The following is an 18,571-nucleotide window of genomic DNA, read 5'->3' as shown; positions in this document are numbered from 1 at the left end:
CAAACAAACACATTTTCGCATTTAATTAATACTAGCTTATGCTCGCGACTTCGTTCGTGTGGACTACACAAATTTCAAACCCCTATTTCACCCCCTTAGAGGTTAAACTTTCAAAAATCCTTCTTAGCGGATGCCTACGTCATAATAATAGCTGTCTGCATGCCCAATTTCAGCAGTGCGTTGATAGATCAGTCAGTCAGTCAGCTTTTCCTTTTATAGGTATATTTAGACTACCTACTTACAAATTAAAAACAGATAATATTTATTTCTTTATTGTACTTCTATTTCAACTGCTCTGAACAAATAAAAGTCAAAAGGTTATGCTTGTGACCGCAACAGTAGACATGTGTCCGCTATAGCTTAACTTAACTGAAAACCGCTGCCGTGCCTATAGCGTACCGTAGCGTTATTGTCGTAGCTAACAACGGTTATCAGCTAACATCTATGACGAACCACCTGACAACGCAACGCTGCCAACTGGCAACTGACAATGCATTGTTTGGTTTTTTGGTAACTAGAAACGCAATAATTATGCCTTCTCTTTCTTTCTTTCACTGAAAGCTGAGAAGGAGCGGTTATTGGCTACCGGCTTAGTAACTAAGAACTTGATAAACCAAAGCCGACCTTATCTCTATTACGCTAAGGCTTAACTGTACAAGTACTTGTCCATTACACTTTGATCTATCAATCTTAATACAGTTAGCCTTAGAGTAATAGACATAAGGTCCTCTTTGGTTTATCAATCTTCGTGAAATGTTTTTGGTTAACTGGACTGTGGCAAACTATTCGTGCAGGTGTCCAGTATAGTTTGACCTATGTCAATGATCATTATAATTAAACTTTGCTGCTATGAACTTAAGGTTGTGATATTCACGATATTCATGAAAGTAAAATTGGTTTTATTTTAGTGAATATGCGCGCGCTAGCTATACAGACGGTATTCATACGGCAGCTAGCTTAGTTACTACTACGGAAACCGCTGCGCGTTGCGCATATTAAATTAGTTGAAACACAACTCTGATACCGATATTCGGTAACGGTTATCAATATTGGTATTTAAACTAAATAACTGTTGATTAACCGTTGCCAGAAATAGCCACCTGTGAATTCTAAAACAGATTTATATTTATGCATCATATTCATCATCATCATCATAATTCAAAAACGAATTATCGTGCAAAATGTCGAAAAAATACGACTATAGTACGGAACCCTCGTTGCGCGAGCATGACTCGCACTTGGGCGGCTTTTTTTACCATAAATGATTTGGACTTTTATTATGTTGACATTGTTATCATTACTATTATTTTATGTTTTGCTTGTTTATTTATTTAAAGTTTATGTATAGCTTTTATTTTAACCTTACTTATTTTTATTTTTTTCTAGCAGTTGCCCGCGACTTTGTCCGGCTAAATTTTCTGGTTTCTCATGAGATCGGAAATTTTTAAGCTGCAAAAGGCCTCACTTATCTACTCACTCAGTCTCACCTTAAGACACGGAACCCTGAATATCTAAACGCCGATTTTCATATCTCTAACTTCAAAACATAGGACTTTCATATAACCTTTCAACCCCATTTCACCCCCTTAAATTTTCTCAAAATCTTTTTTTAGTTGATACTAAGTACTTACCCATTAAAAAGAGCCAACCTTCCAAAATTTTCAAGTTAGCAATAATTAAAAGTATCCCTTATAAACTGTCATCCCCTATTTTACTCCCCTTTGCCGGATTTTACCGGCAATTCTTAAAAATTCCACAATTATTGCAAAGACTTTGCAAAGTTTTGGGATTTGAGTGGGTGTTGCGTGGTGGTGGTGCGTATTGCTGGCCTGGTGGCTGCTTTTTCCTGCATGTTTAGCAGTGGGAGTGTGGGCGGTGCATGTCGCATGCTGCATGTTGCACCATACAGATTCGACCTGTTTCATCTGGTTATAGCAAATTAAGCTTTTGGTTCTCCCAACATTGGATGTATAAGTCAGCAAGGACTTTTAATTTTAAATATACAGATAACTGATAAATCATTCATTCATGCTTAGCGCGTTTTATAATATTAAAAATACAAACATATTATCACCAAAAATGTAAATATTGCAAAAATTGAGATGTTTGAAAATACTAAACCCACGTAATTTAAGCAAAGGTGTCCTTAAATATAAGACATCTCAAATTTTAAAATTCTTAATAATTTGAAGCCATAAACTATCACAGCGATTTGCAATTTCGCGCATATTATTATGCCCATTGAGAAGTAATATAATCAGTCTATGATTATGCCCTTTGACATTACGTGATTTGGCATGTCGTGTAAATTTAGCAACCTGCGTATCGTTTCAACACCAACAAGTTTCAAGGTTTTTGGCATTTCGTGTTTTTGGTGTTGTGCGTCTACGGGTCTAGCGAGCTTGCTATATGTTCGATATTTTTGTTTCACTGTTTGTACTTCGTTATGTCAAAGGCGATATCTTCATGATAAAAGTAAAGAAATAATAATAAAAATTAAAAAAAACCCAGCCAAGTGCGAGTCAGATTTGCGCACCGAAGGTTCAGTACTACAGTCGTATTTTCGACATTTTGCACGATAAATCAAAAACTATTACGCATAAAAATAAATAAAAATCTGTTTTAGTGAATTGAGTTTGTACAGGTACATGCCCTTTCATAATATGATAATCCACTTACCACTGATATACCACTTGGTATAGTAATCTTACTTTGAAAGTTAAAAATACTAATTATTAGGAACACATTTTTAGGGTTCCGTAGTCGATTGGCAAAAAACGGAACCCTTATAGATTCGTCATGTTTGTCTGTCTGTCCGTCCGTATGTCACAGCCACTTTTTTCCGAAACTATTAGAGTTATATACTGTTGAAACTTGGCAAGTAGATGTATTCTGTGAACCGCATTAAGATTTTTACACAAAAATAGAAAAAAACAATAAATTTTGGGGTTTTTCTAAACCGAATAGTTTGCGCGAGAGACACTTCCAAATTGTAAAATGTGTTTTGCCCCCCCCCCCCCCCCCCCTGTAACTTCTAAAATAACAGAATGATAAAACTAAAAAAATATATGATGTACATTACCATGCAACTTCCACCGAAAATTGGTTTGAACGAGATCTAGTAAGTAGTTTTTGATTTATCGTGCAAAATGTCGATAAAATACGATTGTACTACGGAACCCTCAGTGCGCAAATCTGATTCGCACTTGGCCGCTTTTTTTTTAATGATGTAACCACAAATTTCTGGTTTCGGATTTTGCCCTTTACGTGAGCTATCAGAGCTACCTACCAGCCAAATTTTATGATTCTAGGTTAACGGGAAGTACCCTAAAATTTTCTTGACAGACAGACACCGAGACAGACAACGAAGTGATCCTATAAGGGTTCCTTTTTCCTTTTAAGGTACGGAACCCTAAAAAAGATTTTAGAAGTAGCTATACGTAGGTAATTCTCTAATTTTATGACCATAATGAAAGCTTGCGTACTCTTTAATCGTCTTTATCTCTGTTTAACGAAGATTGGTAGGAAGAGTTTGAGTCTAGGTCGTACGTCATTATTTTTAGTCTAGACACAAATGGGGTCAGCAGTAAGATTAGGCGTTGTACATACAATTTATAATGTTTGTTTTTGATAACATGGTACTACGTGATACCAAGAAATCAGAAAGTTGTAAAGATTAAATTGATCAAATAGAGTAGGTGCCTAAGGTAATGTTAACATTATTTGGCGTTAAAATAATCAAACGTTAAAAAAGTAAGTATAAGTCTCATCTAAGTGATTAACTTTGATAATGAAAAAAATATTGCGGAAATGCTAGTATGTATATCTATTTTATATAGATTAACGCTGTACCTAATGCTGATATTAGTTAGTATTAGTACGACACGTAAAAGTGTGGGGTTTTTAGAAAATAGTAGTAGTAAAGTTGTGATTTTCAGAACTTTAACAGTTAAATCGCGATGGGGAACACAATGATAATAATGATGGTGATAATGATTACGAGTGAGGGTGATGACTGATGTCTGATGATAATGGTGATAAGGATGATAACCATACCATGTTGATGATGATGATTGATTGACTTTTAGTGGAGCCCCTAAGATATCAGATTTTAATAGACTTCGCGAGAAGACCCGCTTTAAAGTCCCTTTTGTTTAGCTTCAACTACTCGACTTGAGCCTCACTGCGTATGTCCCCAGCTCGCTTAGGCTCGGTCTATAATGAATCCTTGGTCGTTAGACTGCAGATCACCGAAACAATTATTCGTATCTACTTTAGCTGATCTTAACCACGGTTGAGTGTGATCTAAACTAACTGGTTTGCGCACTCTAGCGATAACAGTTAATACATTTATATAAGTAGGTTCATGTGGGAATTTTATCGCTGGTTTTTTTCTATAATTTTCCTCGTTACATATATTCCTACCTATTTTAGCATTTAAACTACCGTGAGTGATTTCCATTCTAAATAATATCTGTCCCGGCTGTACTCACGTGTGTAGTCGACGTTAGCCCGACTAGTTTCGAACCCATACGGGGTCCTTTTTCAGGGGAGTCCGTTCGCGCACGCGCCGCGGTTTTGACTGCGGGACGCACGTGCCGCGGGCCGTAGCCCGTAGCGTGCGTAGTTCGTGAGTACCTACAGCCGGGACAGATATTATTTAGTATTCCTACCTACGTTATATTATACTAACATTGATCTCATGATTTCGTATAATATCATTGAATTCTCTTGCAGTGTTATTGAAGCAAATATTTGCTCAAGTGCGCTAAAAAAATAGGTCTGCTAAAACCGATATTACGAGTATATTATTTTAATGAACGTGCCCGCTGTTGTTGGTACTAGTGGCAAACCGTAACCATATTTAAAGATCTAAAATTGATGCTTAGATAAGTGTGCAGTAGATTATAACGTTTGTTTAATTTAATACATAGTATTTACCATACGTCCATCCTAATATTCAGTATAAGCGAAAGTGTGTCTGTATGTGTGCTAGCTTTTCATGGCCTCACAATTGAACCAATTTTGATAAAAATGAAAATGAAATGAAATGTACTGGGTTAGCTTACATCCCGGGGAATGACGTAGTCTACTTCTTATCCCGGAAAATTAAAGAGTTCCAAAGGGATTTTTAAAAAACCCTAAATCCATGCGGATGAAGTCCCCGGCATTATCTAGTAAAATATTATAATCAATGTTTATTGCTAAGTAGTCAAAGTCAACGTCACCTGCACAGTGCATATCTGTAGGGCGATTGTCTAAAACCTGCATCAATCATTATTACAATCTCAATTGTTCTGATTGGCTGAATTTGTGCCAACAAGTGTGTGTTGTAACAAGAATTTGTTGCAACAGTGCATTGTAGCCAATAGTGAGCAAGCATTAACAAATCAGAGATGATTGCGATGGTGCATTGTAGCTGTCAAACAACTGCGGTGGGGCCACTGTAAGCAGCTACGTTAGTATTCTGTAATCTACACTTGATAGGTTGGTGTCGTTGGTGATAATGAAATGAGGAATGTGAGGAAACTTGAAAGATGGCAGTTGTGTCTCCGTTAATGTTAAAATTTCACTTTCTTGCTCTTTAAATGTAAATGTACGTTTTATGAATGTACTTTAACGTATGTAGGTTAGTTCGCAATTACACGAACAAATCGCATTCGGTCTAAGAATAAGTAAGCTAGCATTTGAAGCAAATTATACCCTGCTTAATGCTTTACTCGGTTATTAACTGCCGCGGCATCGTAATTATCGAGACTAAAATAAGTCGTGCTAAGTATATTTCTGAATTATTTTTGAAGAACTGTTTTTTGAATAAAATATGATTTAAAAAATGTTGCAAACTACAGGGTCTAAAGTCAAAGTGATTTCTTAAAATAATAATGAAGCACATAATTATCTATGACAACAATAATTCGGCGTGACTATTCATAAAGGTAATTACAGAGATATCCATATCTCTAAATTTATAACTATCTGTCTGGCGCCCTCCAAGCGTGCGCTCCTTGTGGCTCCACAGAAAAATAAACAAAAACAAAGTGATATTACGAAGTCACGTTGCCTGGCGCCTGCCTTATCGCACGGCACGGCACGTGGATTCTACCTTTGGTCCTTTCATGACTTTTTAATTTTATTCCTAGAACACGGTCTCGGAAATTTTTAAACCGTTGAGATATCTTTCTCATGGCTGTAAATTCATGACGCCGCGCCGCGCCGGCGCGCGCCGCCGCCGCATCATACCATAATAATACTTAATATTTTACCGATAGGTGCTTATTGCTTTTTTCAGAATTTCGTAAATATGTAACGGCCTATATTATTACTAGTTATGTATTATTACTATACTATGTAGTTGGAATCGCAATTTGTATGATAAAATAAAAACAACTGACCTTTACCCATGTAAGACGACTTCTGTAAACATTTGTTTATGGTAAAACTTGCATGTCTGTCAATCAATCCCATTTTGGCTGTCGACTATATGGAAATCTTTACCATCTTTAGATATAAAAGAGAGCTCCCGAAATTTTTTAAGTAGATGTAATTAATGTCATATTGATGCGAGTGATTTATTAAGTTTTGTCTTCTTCGTGCCTTTTTTAACACGATTTACGCCATTTGCATTTTTGTCTTCATTGAATTGGGTCAATTACCTATAGGTTAATTTATAATGTTACTTCTTACGGGATTGCCTTGTCTTGTTTTCTGAGATTATAAGTAAGCGTAAATATACGGGTGAGGTTGGAGATAAAACCATAGAGTAAAGTAATATAGAGATAAAACTATCAACCTCATAATGAAAATTATGTAACATAACATGCTATCATTTGAGAGATAGCACCTTGAGTCAGCGGTCGGTTAACTTGTCATGTCGGATATCTTTTTCCATGATACAGTTTTTAATAACTGATTTACATAAAAACAATTACTAAAATATTAGTTTTTATGCGCTAATGCTTCATCTTTAAATAATACGAATAAATGTAATAATTTTTATTGCTGAATTAATTAATATCTAGACATAAAACTAGTCGGGGCACTGACTCAATTTAAGATATTATTTTTATTTTTCATGCAAATGTGAAGAAAAACTTGAATGAATAAAGCTATTTTATATTGCACGGTGCGTTAATTTTAGATGATTCGAGTGAGCTAGTCGCATTTTGTGAATGCATTGTGATTAAAATTAATTTGTGTTATTTCCAGGTAAATTATAATGAAAGTGCACCGCAACAGAGGACAGTTTATATCAATATCCAATTATAAACATAAATAATATTAAGACGATTGTCTTTTTAAATACAAGAGCCAAAATTTGGTAGTATGAAGATTCCATAGCGAGAAACAGGGAATTGAGGCAGCATTGGTACAAAACATGCGTGCTAGTGGCTGCCGAGGAAACCGAAAAATGGATATGCAGTGTTCGATGTTTAAACTCCTACTATTTCAAATAATGGTCGTACGGTGCACTGCGAAATATCTACCAGCAAATATGCCAAGAGTGGAGTTAGCTGGTGATTTAAAGGAAGAAGTCCAGAGTAGCATAAGAAACCTTGTACATACCGGTAAGTGATTTTCTTCTTCTATGTCATTCGTACACATTTCTACCTTTTAGAATTATTCTTATTTTGAGGGTTCCGTAGGTACCTACCTGAAGGGTGCCAACTGGACCCTATTACCAAGCCTCCGCTATCCGCCTGTCCGTCCGTCTGTCAGTCAGCGGGGTGTACCTCTTGAACCGTCATAGATAGAGAGTTGAAATTTTCACAGAATGTGTACCTATTTCTATTATATATACTTAACAAAAATAAAAATATGGCGAATTACAAAATAGCCGCTATGCAAAGTAAAAAGTACATAGTGTTATATCTTGTAAATGGTACAGAAGACTTCGTGTGCGAGTCCGACTCGCACTTGACCGATTTCTCAATTTCTCCCAAAAATGTTTTAGTGTCCAACTCTATTGTAAAAAAAGTTAACAGCAATATAGGTACAATTTAAATACTAGTTACACGAAAACCTTGGACGGGTTTCGTTACAAATATCTTTCGCATAGATATTTTTGTTGGCATACTTGCAGCAACAAAATATACCTACTACCAACGTATTTTTTTAAATGATTCCGTATCAATAAAACCGGCCAAGTGCGAGTCAGACTCGCGCACCGAATTACAGTCGTATTTTTCGACATTTGCACGATAAATCAAAAACCACTATGCATAAAAATAAAAGAAAATCTGTATCGGAATGTACAGGTAAAGCCCTTTCATAATATGATACCCCACTTGGTATATAGTAATCTTACTTTGAAAGTTGAAAATACTAATTATTAGTTCATGAACACATTTTAATTTTTTTGTGATGTAACCACAAATTCACGGTTTTCGGATTTATTCCTTGACTTGTGCTATAAGTCCTACCCACCTACCAAATTTCATGAACGGGAAGTATACTCTATAGGTTTTCTTGACAGACACGACGGACAGACGGACAAACAGACAGACAATGAAGTGATCCCATAAGGGTTCCATTTTTCCTTTTGAGGTACGGAACACTAAAAACGAATAAAATATAAAAACTAAGACACCGTAAGCAATTAAAATTGACGTATGAAAAGATAAAGTTAAATGTTAAATTTATGAACTCGTAAAACTAATCTTGTGAGTTGTTTTGTGGTTGTCGCGAGTTTGAAATGCTGATAATTGGATTCGAGTCGCAGGGGACGTTCCGAGATTACCTTTGAAGGATTATATCTCCCGTGTCTGTTGATTTAGGACAGTGTTGTGTTTATTTTTGTACGCATTTTTAAACTGAGTTATGAAGAGACCAAATAATGCCCCCAACTTTATCCGCGTCGATTTAGGTTTTTAAAAACCAAGAGGGAACTATTTGATTTTCGGGATAAAAGTAGCCTATATATCCGTGTCTGGGAGGCAAGCTACCAAATAGAAGATGCATGCGAAATCGTCCTCGTGGATTTAGGTTTTTAGAAAATCTCGTGGGAGCTCTTTGATTTTCATGGACAAAAGTAGCGTATAAGTTAGTCAATATCCGGTAAGCAAGTTATCCCTGTAGTAAATTTTGTTAGGTTTGAATGTAAAATTTAAAGCGCTTCTTTTAAAAACTTAAATTTGTTTATAGTTTCTAGATCGCTAGATCAAGAACTCTTTTATTGATGACATAATATGTAGTTCCATTTACTTGCTTGGCTATAAGTATTTTTTCAAAACTGAGAGTAATAACTAGTGACTGGGAAAGTATCCTTGAGAAACATGGTTGGTATCGTGTTTCCCAGATAGGAAGTCACATGTGGTAGGTGTATATAGTATCAAGGCCGATGCATCCAGAGAGTGGAAAAATCTTTAAGGCCTCTACACATTTCGCCGGATTTTATAGATAACTATCATGTAACCACAGGGGTAGCGACAAAGTGAGTCCTAAGCTGTTAACGTGTACCTTACAAAAAGTTTATAAGTATAACTAAGTAGTTTTTTAATGTAATAAAATAAAAGATACCTACTTATAATGAGATTGTATGGAATTTAGACGAGTTTGAACAAATTGCCATAGAGACCTATAATTTTGCAGACAGAATTCTCGAGTAACATACAAAATTTCGTAAGTAGAAGTATTTTTTGATTTTATTCAGTCAATAGGAACACACACTACACTGTACAGAGTGTTGAGAAGTGTTTAGGTCATAGTCTACCACGCTGGCCAACTGCGGAATGTCAGACTTCACACACTTTTGAGAACATTATAAAAACTCTCAGGCTTGCAGATTTCCTCACGATGTTTCCCTTCACCGTTAACACAAGTGATATTTTAATTGCTCAGAAAAGTTAGTGCGTGCCAGGATTAAACCCGAACTCCCCGATAGGAGGCCAAAGTCTATAACTACTAAACTATAACCGACTCAAATACGTTGATCAAATCAATTGCTACACTGACGTTAGAAATAATTTATTTCTACATTTATGGCCTATAAATACTTTACTAAGCATAGTTAGAAAAAATATTCATTTTGTATAAACACTCGATGACTGAGTAGAATTGAACTTACGAAGTAATCGTTCACATGCAGTGTGAGTAGAGCAACATAGTTTATTCTCAGACCCAATAACGTGTCAAAAATAGACCATGGATAGCACAGAGCAGGCCAAGCCGAAAGCACGCACAAATGAGGCATGAGTATAATGAAACAGCACCATAAAACACCATTCGCTGGCATGTTTTACAAAACAAACCTATTATGCAAGAATATGTACGCCGAACATACGGGTATCTTGCTTGGTCGTTGAACTTGCACAATGAAATTAATATTGGTAACACGGAACGGAACACCCAGATATTATGCTCATTATCTTTGGAACAGTGAGGATTTACAAACGTCGTACCTATAAAGTGTTGTTCGCTTTAGTGACAACGTTACGTACATCACAATGACTAATAAAATTTCATTCAGAAGAGTAGTTTCATGCAATCCAATCAATTTTCAATACCGTAATGGTATATAAATTACTAGCTTATGCCCGCGACTTAGGTTTGATTTTTAACTATGAGATTTTAACATAAGCTTAATAAAATATGTTATACTGCTAATTGCAAAAATATTAACAACAAAACTTCTTTATCGACACTTCAAAACTGACAGACTTTCATACAAACTTCAAACTCCTATTTTACCCCTTTAGGGCTTTAGTTTTGAAAAATCCTTTCTTAGCGGACGCCTACGTTATAATAGCTATCTGCATGCCGAATTTCAGCGTGATCCGTCCAGTAGTTTGAGCTGTGCGTTGATAGGTCAGTCAGTCAGTCAGTCAGTCAGTCAGTCAGTCACCTTTTCCTTTTATATATATAGACTAGATGATGCCCGCGACTTCATCCGCGTGAATTAAGGTTTTTGAAAATCGCGTGAGAAGTCTTTGATGTCACTCCTGAGGTCTTTAACTAGGTATATGCAAAAAATCACGAAAATCCGTTGCTCCGTTGCGACTTGATTGAAGGACAAAACAACAAACAAACACACTTTGTAGTAGTGATAAAGAGAATTTTTTCAATGTACCTATGCAAAAATATTATTACAAAGATTATTATTTATCAAGAATTAATCATTACGAATCCATTAGTGCAGGGTTCTAGGGCTAACTTTTTTTAAACTCTTTTTATACTACTTTATTTTCTATTCGGAAGCAATCTATTTCGTTGTAATAAATTATTTATTTGGTGTGCTAAGTGACCACATACTAGATCAGCTGATGCACTACAAAATAAGCCACATTCAAAGGTTAAATAATTTCAAGTGCGACGTCGTCGTGTCCCAAACGCTGATCCACGCGTCTGGTGACCCAAGAGCTGGTGCTTATTTCGCTCAACGGTTGAGCCTTGCCGTTCAGCGAGGTAATAGCGCCAGTGTTTTGGGCACAATGCCCATAAATGACCATTTGAACGGCGTATATTTTTTGTAAATATAAATTTTTTAATGATAAGTTTTTTCTGTATGTATATACTATACTAGCTGATCCCCGCGGCTTCGCCCGCGTAGATTTAGGTTTTTAAAGATCCCGTATAGCCTATGTCACTCAGGAATAATGTAGCTTTCTACTGGTGAAAGAATTTTTAAAATCGGTTCAGTAGTTCTAAAGATTACCCCCTACAAACAAACTTAACGACATTACCTCTTTATATAATACAACGGGCCGTGCAGCAGAAATCGTAATATTTTAATTTCGCCATAACTTCAAAACCAAACGTCCAATTTTAATCATTCAAAGACCAAATATTATCTCCATAAACTGTTCTTAGTGATGAAATCATTTATTTTGATAAGGATTAATAGCATGAGTAAAATAAACGCGTTTAAATGTAGTCCAAAAAAAATTCAAGATTTTTAAATAAAAAAATGGTTGCTGTGCCTCACTCGACATAGATGGGTATAGTGTGTCGCGGACTTTTTTGTAGATATTTATAAGATCTACAATTAATTAGAACATTTTATGGTTCTATCTTTTATAGTTTAGGCAGCGTACGCAAAATAAGTAACTTTTCTGGTTGATTTTTTACACCTTGTGTCCGAAAAACCCAAATATCTTACGGAACCCTATTTTTTTCCAAAATAAAATATAGCCTATGTTACTCGTGGATAATGTAGCTTTCGAATGGTGAAAGAATTTTTAAAATCGGTCCAGTAGTTTTTGAGCCTATTCAGTACAAACAAACAAACAAACAAACAAAGTTTTCCTCTTTATAATATTAGTGTAGACAACGGGCCGTGCAGCAGAAATCGTAATATTTTAATTTCGCCATAACTTCAAAACCAAACGTCCAATTTTAATCATTCAAAGACCAAATATTATCTCCATAAACTGTTATTAGTGATGAAATCATTTATTTTGATAAGGATTAATAGCATGAGTAAAATAAACGCGTTTAAATGTAGTCCAAAAAAAATTCAAGATTTTTAAATAAAAAAATGGTTGCTGTGCCTCACTCGACATAGATGGGTATAGTGTGTCGCGGACTTTTTTGTAGATATTTATAAGATCTACAATTAATTAGAACATTTTATGGTTCTATCTTTTATAGTTTAGGCAGCGTACGCAAAATAAGTAACTTTTCTGGTTGATTTTTTACACCTTGTGTCCGAAAAACCCAAATATCTTACGGAACCCTATTTTTTTCCAAAATAAAATATAGCCTATGTTACTCGTGGATAATGTAGCTTTCGAATGGTGAAAGAATTTTTAAAATCGGTCCAGTAGTTTTTGAGCCTATTCAGTACAAACAAACAAACAAACAAACAAACAAACAAACAAACAAACAAACAAACAAACAAACAAACAAAGTTTTCCTCTTTATAATATTAGTGTAGATATATAGTTTTCTTTGGTATTGAAATAAATAAAGAAGTTAAAAAAAAGTGCGACGTAAGGAGGTACGACAAATATAAGTACCTGCTCGTACAATGTAGTATGCAATATTATATCCAAGTAGGCAAGTGATAATGAGCAAAATTTATCAGTGAAGAGTGTAAAGTATAACGATCTGTGTCTCTTATCTGGCTTTATCAATGTTGGCCAAGCGAATCTTATCAGTAGTGGAGAAGAGCAAACCTTAGTGACGCGAAATGTGACGTACAAGCTCTCACAGTTTGTCATGAGAAGATAACAATTTAATATTCCTTATCTATAGGTAGGCAGTAGAGGCACTACTTATTTATTATTATAATATAGGAAACTGTAACTGAACGAATAGGGTCTTGAACTTAATAAAATGACGTGATTTTGGTATAGCGGAAGTTAATGGGGCTAGAATTCATTATTAAAGAGAATAATTTAAAAAATCATTAATTTTATTCATTTTTAAAATAACTAATTAATAACGTCACTGTACGGAAAGCGATTAATGACGTCGCATGGCGTAAACGACAAATATTTTTCAATTTTTTAACATAAAAAAATATTTTCCCGCAGATATTACTCTATTTTATTGTGAAATTTTAAAAAAAATGTGTTTTCAGATTGTGACGTCATTATTCACCTTCCATACAGCGTGGGGTTCTTATTGAAAATGAATAAAAATCATGATTTTTTAAATTAATCTCTTCAATAACCCACAAGCACGCACTCACGCATACTCTCTCTCCCACACACAAACACACACCCACACACACACAGACACACATACACTCACACATACACACACATACTTAGGTTGTGAATCACCTACTAGGTATTTTTACTAGTTAATTGACTTTTATATTTTCATATTATTATATTATTGTAGTAAAGGTTGTTTATATTATCAAACGTAGGTACTGTTATAAATTTATATTTAATATCTATTTAAGTAATCTGTAAAAAATTGTAATCCTATTTGGCCTTATTTTCAGTCTGTTATTATGTAAAATTATATTGTATATATCGCTGATGATTGCAAAAAAAAAAAAAATTTAGCCCCACAAACTACCGCTATACAAAAAATCACTTCATTTTATTACTACAGTCCAAGACCCTATTATGTACACCTACATCTACCTATACTGATATATAAAGTTTGTGAGTCTGCTTGTAGGGTTTAATCCCCGGAACTAATGATACGATTCTGAAAATTCTTTCACTGATATAATATATCTAGGTATATTATCCCTGAGAGTACCTACTTTAGGCTATAAAAGGACTCAAACAAAGTCACAGGAAGAAGTTAGTTAAATATATTTTGAAGATTTTAGCGCAAACCAGTGTTTTTCTTTAATATTTGTCCGTCTGTTTGTCTATCTGTTCGTGCATCCCGCTGCAACTACTGTGTGCGTTGCTGTGCGTTGATAGATCAGTCGGTCAGTCAGTTTTTCCTTTTACATATATATTTATATATCGATTTACCATTCATTGATTCAGGTGTGTTGACTTATGAATATAAATCATAATATGTGTAATATTTTAACAAAATTGCGTGCATTATTGCACGGTTGCAAAAATAATTTCTTTCTTCTTTTTGTACCTATTCCCCTTACAACCCTTTACAACCTATCGCACTGCCAAGGGTCACTGGTAGAGATCTCTCATAGAGATAGTGCTTTCCTGTCCACTTTCCCTTTACTGTAAATGTTTTTGGTAGGTACAAGTAAAAAATAAATAAATAAAAAGAAGTAAATAATTCTCATTTATTAAATTTAATCTCTTTTATAGATAAACAACTTGATTTCCTTATTTGACGATTTCTTTGATTTTTCAGGGATTTTATGTTTCCTTATACGTTGCCTCTTTGGGCTTGTATTGAGCTTTTGAAAAAAAAAAAACGTAAAATTTAGAGAATGTTGCTTGCCTTATGGCTGATGTTTTTAATACATTATGAGTAAAAACATCAGTAGGTACATAAATTAATAAAGTCTAATACATAGGTACTGCAGAAATAGCATAGTAGCGTATAGGTAAATATTATTAGCTGATGTCCACCACTTCGATGATTGGTAGCGTGAATTTAGTATTTCCTTCAAAATTCCGCGAGAACTCTTCGATTTTCTGGGATAAAAGTAGCCAATATCCGTCTCCGGGATGCAAGCTATCTCTGCTTTCATCAAAATTGGTTAAGCGGATGGATCGTGAAAATGTAACAGACTGACAAACAGACGCACTTTCCCATTTAGAATACTAGATGGTGTAGATAAGTATAGTATGGATTACTATCTATTTATAGCACTAAAACAAATAGATAATGCCTTTTACATTTTGCTTTAAAAGCAGTTAAGCATTTGTTCTTGTCACAGCTTGCATAAGACCCAAGTTTACTTACACCGATTAAGTAGGTATGATGTAACGATTCTTATCAATTGACATGATATTATGAGTCTACTCGCCTGGTAACTTCTTTTTCTCTGTAAAATATACTTTGTTATTTTAATGTAGTGATTAGGTACTAATGATAATATTTTTGGTACAAAACTATAAAAACCGGTCAAGTGCTAATCAGACTCGCATACGAAGGGTTCCGTATCATCGCACAAGATATTTTAACACTTTTATGTGCAACGTTGCAAGTTAATGACGGATAATGCCATTCATATGTGATTTAGTAAACTATTATGTTCGTGAACACGTTTTAATATTTTTTGTGATGTAACCACAAATTTACGATTTTGAATTTTTTTTCCTTTACTTGTGAACGGGAAGTACCTACCCTAGAATAAGTTTTTCTTGACAGACAGGACAGGCCGACAGACAACTAAGTGATCCTATAAGGCCTTTTTGTTTTTGAGGTACGGAAACCTAAAAATAAATCACCTAATAATTTTTTTATAAAATATAATACACTCGTAGATACCTATACCTCGTATTAGTTTCTTTAATTTTCTATTTTCGATTGAGAAATGCTTTATAGTCCCTATTATGAATTAATTTATTGTAAAATAATGCTGCACACGAGTTAGGTACGTTCTTCTATTAAGTTCGGGGTAGAAGAATTATGTATTTAAGTATACGCGATATCTATGTATTGACATAAGAAGTTTGAGCTATCCTACCCAATTTATTGTCAAAGCTGACCCTTCTCAAATCTAAATGAGATTTGTTCCACAATAATTTGCTGAATCTAAGAAAAACCCCTGTAAATGGGGTACCCCTGTAAATATTATAGAGTTACCTTAGGTAGGTATTAGGATATTATGCAAACGCTGAATAATAATAATTATAATTATTGTTGTGTTAATGAATTCGAAACAAAGCCGGATTTATGTAACGTCACGTCGCATAAAGGTCTTTATAAAACGGTTGATAATAAATTCATATGCTTCCTTAATTATAGTCTACAAATTATGTAGGTATGTATGTATTTTAATAATGAAGCGAAACAAAGCCGGATTCATGAAATGTCTAATATCTTTTGTGTTCCTAAAATAGATAAAACGGCAAACAACATTTTACATTTAACCACATTAAACACATCTGACTTTGATTCTTCCAAAACAATAGGTACTAGGTACATACAAGTCATCCTAGTACCTAGTTAGTACCTAGTTCATATATTGTTTTTAATTATTTATTTGTACCAAAAACACAATAACAAGAAAAAGAGAAAACAACAATATAGAGAAAAAGAGAGTAAAAATCGACAGGGAAGCAATTGGAAAGAGAGTAAAAGTGGTAAGGAATAGGGATCTAAATGAGAGATCTCTACCAGTGACCCCTGTCAGTGAGATGTAGTGGAGGGAGTAGAAGTACAACAAAGAAGATAAATTATTTTGAGCACTACGACTTTTGACTTAATATTTAACTTTAGACAATGAAAGAAAGTAACGCATTGTGACAAATCTTTGTCCGAACTCCAAGTAAGTTTAATAGGATGTGGGATAACCTTTACGTATGTTTCTTTATAATGTCCACCCACGCAAAACGTTGAGAGAGGTCGGCGCTCTGTTGACTCGAGCATGTCGTCCAGTAAGGGGCGGGCACCCAGGATAATAGCACAGACTATAATTGCTTCCAAGCCCCTAGCACAACACGCTCGTCAGCATTCGCCTGCCCACGCAAAAAACCACAAAAACCTATAATACCCACACGTTCATCAATATCAACTATGTACCAATCTTACTATAGCTGTATAAAGTAAGTGTATGTTACTGTATGTAACATTTGACAGTTTACCTATATCTCCTAGCTACGCGTACTTTGACTTTCATTCGTGCTAGAGTTTAAAACCACGTTAAAACCAGACACATTTACTTATGTCAGAGACATATACTTCTTAAATGGTACGTAGATAGATTCATAAATAAGCGGAACTCATATAATATGTGGGTTTTTATAAATTGTACGATATAAATACCTAGTAGGTATTTAAGTAATAAGTAATGTCTAATGAGTAGAAGATAAGCTTTTTTGAAACAATAGGTCGAGTAGTTAGTTCAATTTAAAATTTAAACACAAAAAACTACCAAGATACAAATTAGATTAAATGGAATCCGCATTCTTGGCAACGCGACGTACAATTTAATTTGAAAAGATGCAGAGAATGAGCAAAATATAAGATGTTTGTAGTTCCAAATATTTTAACTGCACAGTGCCGTTTTTGCATTGATTTTAAAATAGAAAGAGGTTCTCAACATTAATTTACTCAATGTCATGTTGCTATACAAAGATAAAGTAGGAAAAATGCTAGTAGCTGGTGAAACCTGTGTGGCCTCACTAGTCACCGAGTATCGAGTAACTTCGTGCCTACCGTCTTGCTGACGGCGTGCACCATTTCTTAGGATACATGCTTATGACGTGATGATCACCAATGAAATTTAGGACATTTGATATGTGCATCAAATTAAAATATGTACAGTTCACGTCTATAAAACATGGCGCCTGTGATATTACTATTATATTTCCCACGCTATATGTACCTTAGTAGTATAAGACATATATAATATACACCCGTACTTACTTGTATAAAATACGTATTAATATAATATCTAGGTATGCAGAATGCGGAGCAATATTTTCTTCGGTTATGTTGTATGTGTATGCAAATTACGGTTACAATTTTCATTAGATATTATAAGCATATGTATAGCTTTCTTCTACTTTTTAATATTTAAAGTTTAAACTGAATGATTCCGGTGACACTGATTGCATATTGACTCTTTGTGTGTTTGACTCGGACAAAATAATTGATATTTCGGTATCCAACTCCTAGAAGCAAATTGAATTTCAGCTTGATATTTTTCACGTCATTCAGCTAGGTGTCTTTGACTCTCAACCCGCTAAGTTTTAAGTTCACTAAATAATTATACGCTTATCTGTACTGTAGGGTTGAACGGACTTTGTGAAATAGAGTAACTCTAGGAAAATTAACATCAGATTTACGGTGAAGTCACGGCACAATAAACAATAAAACAATATTTCAACGCCATAAAGAGTCATATCCGCCCGCAGTGTGATGTTGACTATGATGATAATAATCAAGTCATGTTTAATTAGAGTGATAATGAAATGAGTATTGTGCCATAACAAAATGTTAGCGATAATATGATGCGAAATGTAAAATAATAAAGGCCAAGTAAAAATAGTATCCTACAGACTACAAAAGTACA

At 34.6% G+C, this 18,571-nt stretch overlaps 1 protein-coding gene across 1 annotated transcript in view; it reads left to right on the top strand.

Moving 5' to 3' along the window:
* AdamTS-B (ADAM metallopeptidase with thrombospondin type 1 motif B) overlaps positions 1-18,571 on the top strand; it is a 101,915-nt gene that overhangs the window by 24,197 nt on the left and 59,147 nt on the right. The window contains exon 2 of the mRNA XM_034977275.2: positions 7,207-7,565. Coding sequence (XP_034833166.1) covers positions 7,376-7,565 — 190 coding nt within the window. The 5' untranslated portion in view covers positions 7,207-7,375. The remainder of the gene's footprint in view (positions 1-7,206; positions 7,566-18,571) is intronic.

Source organism: Maniola hyperantus, chromosome 17 (genome assembly GCF_902806685.2).
Source record: "Maniola hyperantus chromosome 17, iAphHyp1.2, whole genome shotgun sequence".
Lineage (NCBI taxonomy): Eukaryota > Metazoa > Arthropoda > Insecta > Lepidoptera > Nymphalidae > Maniola > Maniola hyperantus.
Note: the sequence above shows the minus strand (reverse complement) of the source record. Positions and strands in the feature narration are given on the sequence as shown.